This window comes from Melospiza georgiana, chromosome 1, assembly GCF_028018845.1.
Source record: "Melospiza georgiana isolate bMelGeo1 chromosome 1, bMelGeo1.pri, whole genome shotgun sequence".
Taxonomy (NCBI): domain Eukaryota; kingdom Metazoa; phylum Chordata; class Aves; order Passeriformes; family Passerellidae; genus Melospiza; species Melospiza georgiana.
In genome coordinates, this window is record NC_080430.1 from 90953394 (window position 1) to 90971256 (window position 17863).

The 17863-nt window shown below is 38.1% G+C and overlaps 1 protein-coding gene across 1 annotated transcript in view; it reads right to left on the reverse strand.

Moving 5' to 3' along the window:
• LPCAT1 (lysophosphatidylcholine acyltransferase 1) overlaps positions 1-17863 on the reverse strand; it is a 105919-nt gene that overhangs the window by 43955 nt on the left and 44101 nt on the right. Inside the window, exons 3-7 of the mRNA XM_058023514.1 lie at positions 17035-17177; positions 15335-15549; positions 5606-5718; positions 4183-4243; positions 1754-1812 (exon numbers count right to left, since the gene is read on the reverse strand). Of these exons, the coding sequence (XP_057879497.1) occupies positions 1754-1812; positions 4183-4243; positions 5606-5718; positions 15335-15549; positions 17035-17177 (591 nt within the window). The remainder of the gene's footprint in view (positions 1-1753; positions 1813-4182; positions 4244-5605; positions 5719-15334; positions 15550-17034; positions 17178-17863) is intronic.

Genomic DNA, 17863 nt, shown 5'->3' on the forward strand with positions numbered 1-17863 from the left:
TTGGAAAGAAAAGGTAAGCCTTGCCTTGTAGGTTGAGATAAGAATAGCTCGATAACTGAAACAAAACAATCTAATTCCATATTCCTAACCAAAATAAACCTCACCTTTGTGTACCACATCATATTCCTTCTGCCTCTCCTAACTCTGATGCAACTCTTCTGCAACCCCCAAGCTAACGTAAAAATAAAGCAGTAATACCAATTATCACTCCTGTCATTAATGCTTAGACCTCTGGAAGGTCTCTAGGAACTAGATCATAGGAAGCTAAATGACTCGGGCACTGAAAACAAAGTGTTTTACAGCAAGCAAAGTAGTAGGAAAAACTTAAGTCCCATATACAAAGTCATGCCAGCTCACAATGGATATCTATATAAATAGTTAGAATTTCTTTTGACATTTTTGCAGTAACATAAAAATTATAAAAATTTTCATTTACATTTATATTGTTTTACTTCAATGTTAGAAGCTCACAAATTTCTGTTAGTAAAGTGTTAGGAACATTCACTATCAGATTACAAACATTGAATATTATGTACTACAGGCAATAATGACATTTCAGTATGCACCTGGATTTTGAAGATATTTACAAATTAACATTTGATAGCTTTATATTGCTGTGGGCTTAACATTAACAAAAAGTTACAAGGCATATTAATACGACATAAGCCATGAGCATGTTTGCCATTTTAAATGGCAGTGCCATCAAAACTTCAAACTATTTTTAGAAAAGAATCTTTCTTCCTGAAAATACAACAATTATGTAATGAAAAATCCCAGGCAGCCTGCTACAATGCACTTGATACTATGTAAGCATATCAGGCTGCTTCTCTTGTCACAGCATCTGCCACGATAATTTTTGGGTTTGTTACTGCAAACTATTTGATTGCCATTCCACCTTGACTCAGCCAAGAGCAAATAGTGGTCTGTGTATATTAACTTTGCTTGGATCCTTTTTTTTAAATCAAGCATATGTTTTATGTTTCATCAGTAAATGACAGAAAGAACAGTGGATAGAAATATTTGTAACCTACTCAGGTACCAAGAAGAAACAAAATCCTTCCTTAGAACAAGGGGTTTTTAATGGACTAGTCAGAGATCTTCTGATGTGACATGCATCACTAAAAGAGACCAGGTCCTTATTTTACTTCTGACACTCTTCATACCCTCCCTAAGTAACTTCCACTTCAGGAGGGGACAAACTTCATTTATTGTAAATAAACATTCAATAATCTGCATTTTACCTGAACATAATTTAAATTGGAAGACTAGTCCAAACTAGCTAATTGCTTAGCCAAGGGCATGGTGAATGTAAAATGGACAAGATGAGACTTTATAAAGGTGCAGAGGTCCTCAACACATCGTCCTACACCATTCATGCAGTCACAGTAATTCATGACTAACACCCCCAAAGGCAGGAGATGAAAAAACATCTTCCAGCAATAAATGACATTAGGAAAACTCTCCAGCACACACCGCAGGAACAGGGAGCACTTAGGAACACAGATCCTGGACAGAAATTGCCATTTGTCTCATTATTTGGCAAGTACTTCTTGTAACAACCTGAACAACTTTCAAAGCAGAAACATTTAAACTGTCTCAGTTAAAACTCCCTAATATTGCTTGAGGCTTAATGAATAAATGCTTAACTAACAATAACTTAGCAATGATTTTTTAATTTTTAAACCTTAAAGGTTGCAAAATGCACTTCAATGAAAATGCCCTGAATTCCAAGGACACTGCAAGCTGAACTTACCAGTTTGTTTGGATAACGTAAAACCACTGGCTGCACAGGAACCCCAGGAATAAACGCTCCTAGAAGGCACATACAATACATAATTAATTTACAGTGCACTTGGTAGAGATGAAATTTACTGCAGCAAGAAAAACTATACAGCTAACAGACTGATAGGAAGTAGTTGATGGTGAAAAAACAGGATCTGAAAGTAGCCTCAAAAGTAATCAAAAAAGCAAACCCTGGAGAATGATAATGTATATCCTCTAATTAAAAATGTTTGCTTACATTATCTAAATTATCCTCTACCACTTAGACATATTGTTATTTAAACAAGTCAAAGCTTAGTACCAAATTCAGCTCAACAAATGAATATAAAAAATATGAGCATGCACAAGATGGTTAAATTCATTTATTCCCTGTGGTCAACAATATTTTTGGTAAAGACCTTGGGCTTTCTTATATAAAAGAATCTTTCTATTTTTATCTGAACAACAATAATTTATAAGCAATTTGTCATCTCTGAAATAACAGAATTATTGTCACTTCTATTCTGTAGCTATGGAAAAGCTAATAGTTACAAATTGAACTAGAACTATATTGAACTAGAGCTATTATTCAGAAGCATTGCTTCACTCCATGGGAAAATTACAGTTCTGATAAATACGCAGCACAAGTTCTACGTCATTTGCTAAGCATTTTCTTGGTTTCTAATAAAAAGATTGGGTAATAAGTATCTTGCCCAAGACTTAACATCTCTTTCTCTCATGAAGAAATTAAGAGTTTCACTCAAATTATGTTATTCTTGACAATTTACTACAGTCTCCCTAATATTCCAATTAAAATGAAGAACTGAATAATTGAAGTACACTGTATTTTCAGCATAACGTTTGCTTTACAAAATAACTGTTGAAACTTTAAAGGAATAATTGTTTATGGAGTATAAACATCTTTAAATTAAGGTGGTCTGTATAGAATCCTTAAGAGATTTGGAGGCCAGCAGTACCTTCTGCTCGTTCTCAAAGAACAGTCTAAGCAACTTTTGAAATAATCCAAAGCTGACAAAAGCTGAGTGGTAGATGACAACACTACCATTTAAACACAAACACAAAACCAAGAAAATGTACAGTAAGAGTAAGGAGCATAGGCCATGTTACCAGAATGCAGAAAGGCATCCTGATAGAAATAACTTGAATACAGACCTAAAGTAACATGATGTAACATGATATAAGTGAGGAATTTTGAAGCAAAGGATTTCTGGAGGAGTGGATGGATACAGATGCAAGTTTCAGTAGTAAAAGTGAGACAGTCAAGAGGCAGACAGCAGCATGTACCAGACCAGAGCAGAGGAAGATAGAGTGAGAATGAAAGGATGACATACATGGTGTCTGGAATTTCTATGGCACAGAGGGAGGGCAGGAAATCAGGGCTTCACAAGAAGGATTCAGGCCAGCTTTCAAAGCATGGTCAGGATTCAGGTGGAGAGAGAAGGAGAGCAAAGAGCTACAGAAGTAGGTGTTTCCCTAATCACCATTCTGTCATCTAAAAAGGTAAGAGCTGAGAGAAAAGTCTGAGATACCTTCAGCCAAATGAATCAGTGCAAGGAACCACAGTGCTGACTCACTGCATGATATTCTACGTGATATTTAAATTGCAAGCCAAACAAAACACAAAACACACAGTAAGACTAGAAACTAGGCAGAAAACTAAGAGGTCCAAAAACACATTCACAGCTGCCTTGCTCACTGAAGCTTCTTCACTGACCATCTCCCTACCTAGGTGACAAAGGCAAGTTTACATTAAAGATTAGTGGTTTACTGCAGTACTGGCATTTGTCCCTACTGGAAATACAATTTACAGCTGCATCAATGTTCAGTGTTACACCCTCTATTAATCTGATAAACTAAAAGGGTGATCCTACTGAAAAGAGCTTAGAACAAGGATGTTATGTAAAAAATGGCAGCCTGTGTAACAGTGTTACATGGGAAACGTTTCCACCAGAATGCAACTCCACAGAAGAGTTAGAGAGGGATCAGCCAGATACAACACAGCAACAAATGCTAGGCAGCCTGAAATAGGTACACTACAAAGCTTAAGGTAGCAGGAGTATCTAAATGCTGCATGACAGACCCAAAATAGGAAATGGAGGGGGCAAGGGAAAAAAAACAAAAGCAAAAAGACACAAACACAGATCCAGGAAGAAACATTATTCCTCCAGTTCATATGCATCTCAGAAGCCAAGAAAAAACCTGAATGATTGAAACTGTTTTGATCAATAGTAGAATTACAATCTTCCTGTAGCATCAAAATTTATATTCCAATTTCACCCCATTGCAAGGTTTTTAACTCAACTTCTGCAACAGCAAGCAAATTAAAATGCAACTGGTATTTCAGAAAATGAAGATACAAGGACATTCTGTAGAGAACAGAGAAATGAGCATAATACCTACCAGGTTTGAATGTAATTAGACAGGATCGGTTTGTGCAAGTGCCCTCTGGGAATATCATTATCTTGAAGTAAAAAAAAAGTTGACTTTTAAGAACTATTTCAATGTGAATTTATTTACAAATACATATTTTCAAAGCTGTTATTAACTGATTACAGCAAAAATGTTCTCAGGGAAAAACAGTTCAGTTAGAGTAAAAAAAATGTTGCTGAAGATGTCAAGTAAAGTTCTACCTTAATAGGAAAAACATTTTTCTTCATCTGTGATTTTGCCTCTTTTTTGCCCTCCAATAATAATTCTATTTATTGGAACACTGACAATGACCAGAAACACTTGTTAAGTATGAGTATTTTCACTGAAGATTTTGGTGCTAGAAACAGTATCATAGTCTGTAGTGTACCAGCACAAAACTCCGGCCTACAGGCTAAGAAAAGAGTTATTTTCTCTTTGCTATTACTTGGCATGTGCACAGATGCCCAAATGACAGAGACTGAAAATACCTGAACAGAATTCTAAAAAAAAAGAGCACAAACACTCAAGTTGAACCAATTCATCAGAAGAAAGTAGAAAAACAAACAAAGCCCTCCCCAAACCCCCCTCCCCCATCCATACTAGGACTAGGACTAACATTACTAGTTTTATTGCCCACTCTGTCCTAGCTTGCTTTGAAATCTAATGATCAAAGTCACAATGCAAAAGCTATAAATCACCTGCCACATTGTTTATAGCTGTTTATAACATTTTTGCAGTCCAGTAAGCAGAGGTATACCCACTGTTAGCAGCAATAATCCCATAAAAAATATACAGTGTCCTAATCTCAAAAAAACCCAAAAAACACCGGAATGCTTCAAATTTGCAAAATAATCACATGCTTCTAGGAATCTGAGATCTTCTACATCATCCTTTCCTTCCCATTGCTCTCTTTCAAGGCACATTATAAATAGCCACATTTAAGGTGCAGAAAAAAGCCCTGAGCCACTTGTTCTGTCCAGGTTTTCATCATGTGTTTTAACAGAGGTGGTTATTGGAACATCCAAATTTTTTTGGGCAGCCTTGCCCAGCATCTTCAATAATGGCAATGCCAACATCTTGCAAGGGGCAAGAACACACAGTACTTTCCCAGGTATTCGGCTGAGCACTTCATTTTTTTCCTCTTAGAGGACTTCCTCATCTGCTGTGGTCTGTCCATTTAGTACCAGCTAAGAGCTGTCTAGCCATGTACTTACCCAGTTTCCCTCAAAACACAAGGCAATAAGAGATACATGAGAATCTTACATTTTATCTTTTAGAAAGAGGATGTAGGGGAAATTTCACACACACACACCACCCCAAACCACCTAAAGCCACCCACAAAGAAGAAAGCAAAATGCATATCCAAAGCCTAGAAATGCCAAATAGCATCTCAGAGAGCAGCAGAATACAGTACCTGTGGCCATTTACCATCAGACTGGGCACGCCTCTTTATCTCTTCAACAGTTTTCCTGCGAGAATCCTGGTCTGACCGAGATACAAATACTGGCCGGATATATTTGATCAGAGCTGAAGAGGAGGGAAAACAAAAACAAGGACCAGCCTTTATTTTCCCTTTGTTGGAAAAAGATCCCCCACTCCCTTCATACATCTCCATTCCCACCCCACCACCAATTAGTCCTCTAGACTAAAATTTTTGTTAGAAGAACATAACTATATTACTCTGCGAAACTGATTACGCAGCTGAATTATTGCAGCTTCATTTAAGTATTTTCATAAGTTTCTTTGAGGAAAACAGTTTTCAAAATTTTGGCATTTTGCAGTTTTTCAGTTTTTAGTAGATCAATACATACAACACAGATCATGTAAAACATGATGGTACATATTATGCAGCTTTCTGCAACAATGCAGCTGTGGCTTTCAATAGGCCATTTCCTCTCTCCACAAAAAATCAGAAAGTCTATAGCCACTCCCAAACCAGCAAAGCAGCAGGAATCTCTCTGCTACCTAAGTGCTTGTAAAAGACATCCTGACAGTCAAACTGTCTCTCTCTTTAGAGCTTTTGTCTTCTATGAGAGCTCAGCTCCACTAAAGGTACAGCACCCAGGATATTATATACACTGATGTTATTTTTGTGAAGAATCAGTGTCAACAGAAAAGGCATGCTCATTTTCTCAGTTGTCACTTGTTTGCCTGTTCCTCATAGCAGATTAATTAGATCTCAGACACGCTCTTTCTGGCTCAGTGGGAAACCTCTTGTATGTAGCTAGACACAAAATAAACACAAGCAAAAAATCAGAAATCAGTCCACAAGATACACTCCATGGATGTTTGTCACAAAGACACCAAAGAATACTTTCAAAATAATAAAAAGCCCAGACAGCCTTTTTGCAGTGTCCAAATGCACTATAAGAGTAGCATCTTCAAATATAGTGCTTCAGAACTTCCAAAGCCTCTTAATTTTTTATCATGTAATCTTACTTGAAGGTTCAAGAGTCACTAAAACATCAGCTATTCTACTTGCCTCAAACACAGTTTTCATTTTTCCAGCCACTGTGAGAAGAGTTCACTGACACTGTATAATCTGCTTTTGTCAGGGATAGACTTGCTACATTAACGGATCAGCCAGTGCTTAAAGTGTGAAGAAAAAAAACAGTGTAAGGAATTACAGCCCTGTATTCAGCAAAAGCTGCTGGTTATGGTGTTATCCCACTGGAAATTTAGCCACTAACTCACCAAAATTCTTCCGTTCTGAAGGTTCTGAGAAACTAATCTGTAAAACCTTACAGCAAGTTGCCAAACATTCAGCCAGCCTCTGAAATATTACTTTTATCTCCCAAGTTGTCACAGCTCAGGAGACAGTGTATCAGGAAAGTTACCTTACTCTTGTATTTTTTCTACATGCCTGTTCTTAGACAATATCTATAGAACAATGCTTGGCAAAGATCATCTTTGGCCAGCTGGGGTTACTGTCAAGGTGAGGTAAAAACAAAGAAGCCCCAAAATAAACCATAAAAAGACTAACACACAAAGAATAGGGGGGAAAAACCCCACAAACACAGAACAAGCAATAAAAATAACAAGGGAAACCATACTTGGTATCATAATTGTTTTCTTCTTAGTGATCCTACTCCTAAGTTTGCCCCACTTTTGCAATTTACTGCTCCATAGCAAAAACATAAAGTAAAGGAAAGCAAAAGATCAAACATCTCCAGCCTTGACTTGGAAGTTTCTTTTACATTAGGCCCAAATGACAGAAATTAGGTTACTTCAGGCCAAAGAATGAATAAGATAATTCCAGAACTCCCAGGCTCTTTTCTGAGGACATGCTGCAAGCAGGGTCTTATTTATCACGCATGAAATTAAGCTAGCAGACAGATTTTTCTTTGGGCAATGTGACAGAAAACATCAGACTACACTGATGTCATCAGTATCTGAGAACTGTACAGGCAAGATGGGCAAACTTGGGAGCTTTACTGTTACAACCTCCCCAAAAGCAAGCTACTGTAATGTTACTAAGCTCCAGAGGAACACGAGGTGAGCTATCTTACAAATAACCAGCACCACAAACAGCAACACACCCCCGTGCAAAGAAAAATTACTCTGGTATGCTGAAAGGCAGAGGCAACTGAGAGCTTCCTATGGATTTGTCCTGCCTGTTGAACTAGCCTATGAGGGTAGTTACATTAAGCCTTACTTTCTTATACACTGGACTAAAAATGCTGATAGAATTCTTGTTTTAATATTAAACAGAAACTGAAGATCCTGCAAGACACCAGCTACCAGGCCCTTAGTGGTTAAGTCCAACACTTTAGGTGAACTTGAAACTCTCAGTCATCAATAAAAGGCTGAAAATACACACCCAAGGGAAGGCTAAGTTTTACTTTTCTTAACCAGTTCTGAAAACAGAGCACAAGGCTACACAGACCTTTACTTTCACCATATATTTTCATCACAAATCTGAAGATTCAAAGGCTGTACCAAGTTGACCTGTGCAAGAAAGTCATCAGCAGGGCCAAAGGTCTGTAAAGAGAAGCTGAAAAACATACCAAATAGGCAGCCAAGATGAGACTGTGGTCAGAAGTCAAGTTGAAACACAGGGAGACAGTACCTAAGGTAGTGTGTGATGCAAGGAATAGGCAGGACTAGGGCAAAGTCAGGCCAGAAGTGAAAGCAGAAAATGCTTCAGACAGCTGGCACGCTGGGCAACTAAAGCAAACAAGTAGAACTCTGCAACATGTTCAATAAACAGAACATAATCATATCCTTCTCTGCTCAGCTATTTAACTGTCCAAGACTGGCTGTAACCAGATAGTGAAGACCACACCTCAAGTGTTCAGAGATTCTGAAAAATGTGCTTGCCCAGCTCCTCTCGCTCCATTAAAACCACCCTCGAATTATCAAATCTAGTGGGCAATGACAGAGAATCCATCAATTCACAGAATTGATCTTGTGAGTGCCATTATTCCAGCTTTTTCTCTAGCATGTCAGTCCCATTTCATCTAGTTCCTCTCATTCCCAATTTCAGATCATACAAGGAGTCCTGAGGACATTGACATGCTGTATTCTACCTTCTTAGCCAGGAATTTAATATGCAATTTAAATAGTGCTGCCAGTAAATCATTAAAACCTCTGCCTCTCAGGGCAGCCAGAATGCCACGGACATTCTAACCAACTGAAAGTTGCTTGAAACAGTCTTTTTAAAGAGAGCCTGCAAAACCTCAGTATTGCTTTAATTAATAGCAGGGTGGCAGCTCCAACTGATTTCAGGACTCCCATGCAATCAATTTCAGCACCAGCTCAATGCATAAGCAAAACCTATCATTCTTCCTGATAAGCTGAACACATACAGTCGGTGTCTTTAAACTTCTTGGGACAACACCAGGGAAAAAATTATTTCCCATGTCTCTTTACAGGCAGGTATGCATGAGGAAACCTTGTTTCAATTCAAGACACAAAGTGCTGTATAACACACAACAGCAGAAAGGACTGTAGCAAACCATTTATACCGGCACCAGAGAACACACAAAGCTATGGAACAGACACGGGGCACTACATACAGTTCTTCTAAAATGTATCCATACACACATTTTTGAGTGGGCAGTTACATTCTCACCACTGCAGAATCAGCAACAAACAAAGTGACAGCTGCAAAAGCAGAGAATGCTGAAGTTGAGGCTTTTACTTCGTCTCTCTCCCAAACAACACAAAACCCCACCACTACATTGCCCTGACACTCCAAGAGAATCCTTCAGAGGCAGCACAACTGGCTCTGCTTGCTTTTAACATTGGAGGTAAGCTGTACAAGTGGCCTGCAGTGGGATATCCACTTACAGTATTTATGCCACAGCTTTTCTCTAGTATGGAAAAAATACAGTTATTTTTCTAACAGCAGTCACCATGCTGTGCATTCTGTATTTAGGGGTAAAAAACCCATGGAGGATAAAGGTTGAAAAGCTCTACGTGCCCACAAAGTTCCAAACTCACAACTTTTCTAATGAAGTAACATCTTATATGAAAACTGCTCTTTTCTGTAGAGAAAAGAAGAAAAGAAATCTGTAAGAAGCTCAAAAGTATTCTGAAAGTTATTGGGGAAGAAAATAATTAAGGTTTTCTTACAATTACTTCCTGTGCATACAGACAGAGACCTCAAAAATGGAAAAACTCAAGAAACATAACACACACCAAATACAAAAAGGTGTATCAATGCACAAAGCTTAATTCAACCAAAATTAGGATCTTTTGCACTAGGAATTACATTGTTCTTACAAAAGAAGGGTTATTATAGTCATGATACTCTGTAAGAGATTTGTAAAGCTGGTGGTAGTATCTTATTTTATATACAGACTTACATCTAATATATATTCTTATTTGACTCAAGTCTGAATCAACAACTGAAGATAAATGTATGTGAAGAAAACGTGTCCAAGTGTGACTAAATGCTTAGCAGATGGACCACCTGACTGCAGGCATGACAAGTATTCATGGCACTAATGAATGGGAGGCAGCATTTAATGGGAAAGTTCTTCTCCCTGCTTCCAAAGAGAAAGGCAGGAAACAATGCAGCCTATAGGACAAGGAAAGGTCAGCAGTGGGAAGTAAATAATTGGTGTCCTCTTTAGCTTTAACAGAAGGAAGCTGTGGTATTTGGGTTGGTCTTTCAAAATGTGACCCACTTCCTTTAAGGACTCCTTGAGGGACAAAGACTTTTTTTATCTCAGAGACACCTGCAACACCTCTATGAGGACATGATTTAATGTTTTAGCTTTCTGCTGCCAATCTAAAAAGTATTTAAGGCAGGCAGCAGTATTGGTTTGAGGGTTTCCTATATACTGCAGTTTGTACCTTCAAAAAATGATATTAATGGTAGTGGTTTAAAAGCATTCCAGTAGCAGTTTAAATGAGAAGGAATTTTTACAGAATTTTCCAGGACTCCAAGGCAAATGATAAACACATACCTATAACACACAGGTGACAATGCAAGTATTTTAAATCTCTCTGAGACAGCTTCTGTGAGACTGAAATCTTGCAGGACCATCTGGGTGCCCCCAGTCTGAAGAAAACATTGAATTTTGAAACAGGGGGTTTTAAAGGAGAAGATGAAATGGATAAGCTCGGCAACAACTTCAAGATGCTGCTCAGAAATGGGGAGCTCAAGTGTGTACTCAAGGCAGGCTACAATGCCAACACAGCATAGGATGCTGGCATTCATCCTGGTGACCTCAGCGTTCAAGGCCCTGATTTACAGTGTATAAAAGAGAAGAAATCTGTAATGCCTTCACCTTAGAACAGATTTTTCCATAAAGAGTTTAAGGACTGTTTTAGTTAATCTCCTAAGTGTTTAAATGTGGGATTCTCACAGAAGAACTATGGGGTTACCACAGTTCTCTTCCTTGTGTTGTATGGAAGGGGTGGGGAGGCACTTGGGATGCAGGACTAAAGGATTAGGTTGCACAACAAGGCTGGTGGGTAATTTGGCACCTTTTAAGTTTTGAGATGAAAACAGCCAGCTACCCAAGCATAAATGCTTTCCCCTGAATTACTTTCATTCTCATCTTTTAGTCATGATGCTTGAGAAAGGCCTATAATGCACTTTCAAAAAATGAGCTTGAACAAAATTTCATGAGTTTACTAGGTGCAGAAAAAACCGTCTACAACAGAACTGATAGTTTTATAGCACTGTATGATTCTCCCTTTCTCTGTAGCTCTGCTGTGTTCTGCCAAACACAAATTACCTCCTTCCCCTTTATAAACTTAAGGTAACATATCATCCTGTACATTTCACAGGTACCAATTCCCTCTCTTTCAGAGAGTGGTGTTAGAGATATTAAGAAGTTGCCTAAAGTTTAAATTAACTTTTCACTTATATTTAGTTTCTAAAAGTTCAGGCCACTGAAAATGCTCAAATCATAAAAGTGGTCACAAGTCTCCATCAATTCATATTTACTGATAAATTCCTTGTCCTTCTTACTGAAGCATCTCTGCAGCAGGACCAATCACTGCAGCAATGAAAAACTACTTCCATCCAGATTGCTTCAACTGCCAAAAATAAGACAGTGAACTATCCAAAATTTATGCACAAACCTTGTACTGAATTGAAGTGGGATTCAGCAGACAAAACAGGGATGTTTAAGGATCTGTACTGATAAATTGATCTGACTTCTTCAGACCATGGAAGGTATAACAGAATCCTACATGCCATTTTCCCACCGTAAGACTGAAGTGTTCCAGCAAAGTTTACATCTCCAATCTACCAAAACTCTGGCAAGTCATTGTATAGAAACATTCATCTTTCTTCAGCATCATGACATATTCCATCTGTTTGGCATTCTCTACTTCCAGATACCGGGGTGTTTTTTTTATGATCATTGAAATACTGTTTATATTTGGGCAAGCAGTTCCTCCCCAGAGTTTGTTAACCTTGTGTGTGTGCCAAATGGATAATTGTCTTCACTACTGACCACTGACTGAAGAGTTCACAACTCTTCTCCCAGAACCAAAGGGCATTTTTAAATCTGGTTTTCTTTGTTTTCCTTAAAAGGATGAAGATATCTGTAAGAGTCACAAGACACAAGTCTGCTTCTGAAATTGGACTTTACAAACCAGGAGAGCTGCCTTCGAGTTAGACAGCAATAAAACCCTCATACACAAATACAGTTGTGGAGTACTTCCAATCCCATAAAGAACAGGCTTTTAATCATCTGGACTTTCAAGTGGATCAGAAGCTTAATATTCCATGACTAACTAAGAGTACAATAATATAGGTAGCTGTTCCAGAAACCTATTAAAATGCTTGCAGAACCAATCTTAGTAACCATTTAGCAATCAGATCATTTTGTGCCTGCTAAAGCACCTGATCCCTCTGGTATACAGTGTACAATATCTTAATAAACACTGTCATTACATTAAAAAGCCATTTATTTATATCATACTTGAATATACAGGATGAGGATGTACTCTTCACCCAAAGTCCTCATCCTTGGAAATTATCTTTAAATTCCCTCTGCCACTTTATTTTTTTACATATTTAAGTCTGCTCAGATACTTAAATTAATTTACTCTATTCAAAGCTTCCCAGAAAATTCAGAACAGCCATTCACAAGACTCAAGAGATAACAAGTTTAGGAACATCCAAAACCTTACTGAAGATGGTATACCAAGCTTGCAGGACTTAAACTAAAGAACACGTAATATGATTCTGACCTCTCTGGGATAATTCTGGATCAATGTCTAGAGTGTTGACAATTCACCAGGCAATCCAACAAAAACACGAGCATATTATCACATAAGAACAAGAGAAATATCAGTGGTCCAATAACATGAAATGTATTTTTTTATGTGTGTGCATGTAGAGAGGTGTTAATAACATTCAGATTAAAATACTAATCAACTGTTCATGATCTAGTTGAACAGTTAGAACATCGGCTGGACTAGATGATCTTATAGGTCTCTTCCAGTCTTGAAATTCTGTGATTGTGTGATAGTCAGCACTATCTGCTTCACAGAAAACTTCTCAAAGCAGTAAAAGAGATTTAAAAAAAATCAGTTTCACTGGAATTAGTTTTCAAGCCAAACTAATCAATACAGTATTACTACCTCTCTGTTAAGGTCCATTTACCTAAAGAACACAAACTACTGTAATTAATGTTACTCATATAAAAGTCCACCCCTAAAAACAAAAATGGTTTTTGAACTCTCAATCCCAGTTATGACTTTTGGTATGCCTCACTTCTGTGGCATTTTTGTGAACATTTCACAAGTGACTACATAACTTCTGTGGTTGCACAGCATAAAGCAAATGCAGCTATACAAGACAAAACATTCATTTATATGACTGCACTGTACATTCCAGTAATATTACATCAAATCACTACATGTTCTCTTTTTCTGTAACTGGTTGTACTCACACATGAACTAAATGAAGTGAATAATTTTTAAAATGTATTGTAGGCAGTCTAGACTTTCAATGGAATGCTGTAAAAGTCACCTCAAAATTAAATTAGATATTTAGAAAACAATTTGATCTTAATACACATTATTTGTGCTACATTCAGGGGAACTACAATCTCCATATCCCTACAGATTCTCCTGGTTCCCACTGACTCTACTACGTGGGATACTTCAGTAGTCATCACAGCACTGTCAAATGCCATTCTGCCTTTTCATCCCATTGCAGTAGCACAACATGGACTGGAGTTACCCCATTTAATTTGGGTCCTCCAGACAGACCACCTTCAGATCAAAGGGAGCTCCACACAGACCACTTTTATTTTGCTGAGCCAGCAATTATTAAACAGTCAACTGAGTCACCTGAGAAAGAAGATAAATCAGCCCCTGCTTCCATGTCTGGACTGCTCCTAAAGCCCAAGCTGGCCTGGATATACCTGTGCTGTACAAGACTGCCAACATACTGTCTCACAACAGTATCTTCTTTCAGTACTGAACAAGGGAGTTCAGTTTCTTTTTGTTTTCACACAGTGTTGTTTGCATACACTTGTTTTCAGAAACACATGCCTGCCTGCACCCTTTTCCTTTTTTTTCCAAAGCATCTATTCATTTTTACATAGATTTTTAACTGCCACAATTTTCTAAATGCCATTAGTAATATATTCAATGAAATTAAGATGCAACTACAGATCTGGCCTGAATTTTACCTCATACAGGCAGACCCTTTTATGACAAAATTCCATAAATCAAACTTCCATAGCCAACCACTCACCCTTTGTGGCCATGTCTCAGCTTCTGGTTTTGAATGTGACAATGTAAAAACACATTGTCAAATTAAATTTTAGAAGGATGTCAGCACCAATAGCCTGATTCCACTTAGTTGCAAAGGAGCTCAAAGCTTTTGTTTAGACTTTTACATTTAAGAGTCCTACCCATGGTTGAAGTAAAATCTTTTGTCACTTTCATATTACCAATAAAAATCTACATACTGAGACACAGGGATATTCTTTGAACTTTGCTGGTCACTAGACAAGATGCTGGGTTTCTCCAAAATGTTCCCACACAGACTTTGGTTAGAAGACCACAAGCCCACAAGATTACACAATTTTTGCCCGTCACAACTGCACCAAAAATCACAGGTGTCCCTCAAATATTTGCGAGAACATATATGAATAATTCCAAAGATAGTATTCAAGCACTACTGACTCAGGCATCTGCTTTTGTAATGACTAAACCAAAGTGCACACCAATCTGCTCTTGTGCTCATCTCTCACACTCTGCCTGAAACAAACTTATTGACGTGTGAAGGATTAGCAGCACTCCCTCAAGGCAGGGTAGTGTTCAGAGCAGACCACATTCCTAAAACACATTTCTGGGAGGGCACCCCAGCTGGCACCAAGTCTTGGTAGACTTTCTCTCTAGCATAAGTCTTTGTTTCCATAGCCCCATCCTAATTTGCTTTTCCATCTGGCAGGTCTTAAAATGCTACAAGTTTACTGCAAATTAAACCATGAGTTTCGATGGGATTTGACTTCAGAGAAAGTGGAAAAACAACATTCCTCTCCTGCCCCCATTTTTTTCTATTGGCATTCACAGTTGACCAGTTAGAAAAACAATTCTCACCATATATTATACCAAATTTTTCTTTCTGTTTCAATCCTTCTCATACACATCCAGTGAACTTCCTAAGCAATCTTTTTTAATTTGTTCTTGAAAAATGAAGTATCTACCCACTTACTTCCCCAAACAGGAATATCTTTGCTTTCTGCCTTCATCACAATGGAGGCGAAGGTCATGGTCACTGGAATGGCATCAAAGTAGGAAGAGTGGGGAGCCACCGTTAATATTGCTGCTTCTGCTGGCAATGCCCGTCTGCCTTTTACATTTATCCAGTGGAATCCACCAGCAAGCCACATCATTCTCATTATTGCCTTCAGCAAAATATCCACTATCCTGTAAAGAGTTGGGAAAACAGTTATGTTGCCACAGGAACACCTTAAATAATCAAATTAAAAATGACATACATGATAAAAGTTCAGATAGGATATAATACTTAAAACAGAGCTGGAGCACTGCACATACTTTGTTCTTCTCTTTCTCAGCTGATTTAAAACCACTTTTTAGGTAAGATGCTGTTCAGCTTCATTTATACCTGAACACTAATTCATTCTAGTCTCCAAGATCATCCTTTAGTTCATCATTAATTTCAATTCGGACTATGATTTAAGTTTTTTCTACACAATGCCTAATAAGGTTTTCTAAAAAACTCTAATAAATTCAGTCCCAAAATATGCTATTAGGATATTGCCAGAATGCACTTACCCTGGTTCTTGGTCTCAAGTTTACCCAAGCAAAACAGGACAAATGTAGGGAAAAAAGTCTCAAATACAGGGAGGCCTACAGGATACATATGAGAGCTCTGGAAATACTTTACTTTCTTCCCTTTCGTCATCTTCTCCTGAAGTGACTTGGATTTTTGTTTTTTGTGGATTTTTTTTTTTTTTTTTTTTTTTTGCTGAGGTGGAGAAGGTTTTTTGTGGAGTTTTGTTTGTCTTTTTAAACTATCTGACAGTCATGAAAAGAGAAACTTTGAATCAACAGAGTACAAAAACTGAATACCACAAATTGTAACACTTACAGGGATTGGAGGCTGGAGAGCGGGGTAACACTGAAAATTGGAATAAATAAGGAAGGAGAATCTAAAAAGATTCAAAATAACCACATGCAAGATTGAAGGCAGCCAATTATTCCATTAGTTATTGTATTGATATCACTCCAAATGAAATATAAAGTGGTTCTCAACCTCCTTCCCTCCTGTGATGCAAAAAACAATCAGCTTCCTTCATGCTAATGCCAGCTCCTAATTTTAAAGTTGTCTATAGAAAAGGTGATATGTCCCTCCTTTTCTACTCCTCAAATGGCAGTTTTCATGGATGGGAAGACTACCTAAATTAACATTGCAATATCAAAGCAACCACAGACTTTCAATAAGCACCAAAGTATGGGCAAGCCCTCAGGGAATCAACACAAGTTTTGTCAGTTCATCACAGGGTAGAAGACAGTGGGGTGAAGCAGTTTAAAACAACAATTTAGAATATGAAATCTGGGCACATTCCACAGAGTCAATCTTCATAACCAGAAGTTGACATTACAGGAAAAAATGCAATGGAAGATGCCACAATAAAGCTTCACACTACCTCCTCAATAAAGATAAGAAGCCAGAGTTTACCAGTGTAATTCTTGGACCACCTGGCAAATCAAAGAGTTGAGGCATTTCTAGTTTCCCAGCTGAGCAGAGTGTTTAATAATTTTTAGATTTTTCTTTTGAAAAGAAGAGTAGATCTCTGAGACAGGTAAAAGGTATTTCCCACCCCCTCTATTCTGAACTGCTGAACTTTATAATGATCCTCTCAGTATCTCACCACACCAGTGACTCACTTTCGCCACCAGGAGAGGGGCTTTTCAAGCTCTTGCTCGTCAGATCCCATCGAAGCAATGAACGCAAAAGGCCAGGCCAGCAACATCATAAAAGCAGCAAAAAAGAGTCGGATAGGAAACAGAGTCAAGGTCATGAAGGCAATCTGCAAAATAAAAATAATAATAATAAAACCATTATTCCAACACAATTTCAGACTGAAAAGGTCGGTGATTCCTAGAAACCGATACCATTTCTTAACTAAAAAATATCTAATGGTAGAAACAGCAGAATACCATTCAATTCCAGATATGCCAGATAAGGTTAAAAAAAAGCACACTTTTCAATATCACAATAGCTGGGCAAGGATGAGTAACAATGCATAAGGTGCTGCCTCTGTGCTTAATCTGATGCATCTCCAGGCTGCTCTGGAAAGATTAACTCACATTCTTCTCTTCCCCAATGCAGATCTAGTCATCATGCAGCTCACTCTCCACTTCCTCTCACTTCCCAAAACAGCTCAACAACCAACTCACTCTGTAGGTGCACAAATCTGTAAATCTAGGGTAGGTGCAGGGAACACACAGCAGGAGAAAAGCCCAAGATACCACTTTCAAGCCCTAAGCTACCAGCCCACTGCAGTTGGATTTTACAGTGCTGGTTCAGACTGGCACCATCGTCTCATAACAACCACAATCTCACTCTCCAGAAGAGGATTCCAGTCCCTATGTAGACTCTGCCTTAGTTTGCAGAACTGTCAGAAAAAGGAATTCTTTTTTCTTAGATAGGCTAGTTTCCCAGATGAACCAGTAAAACTTCACACACTACAATGGTCAGATAAGCATCAAAGTT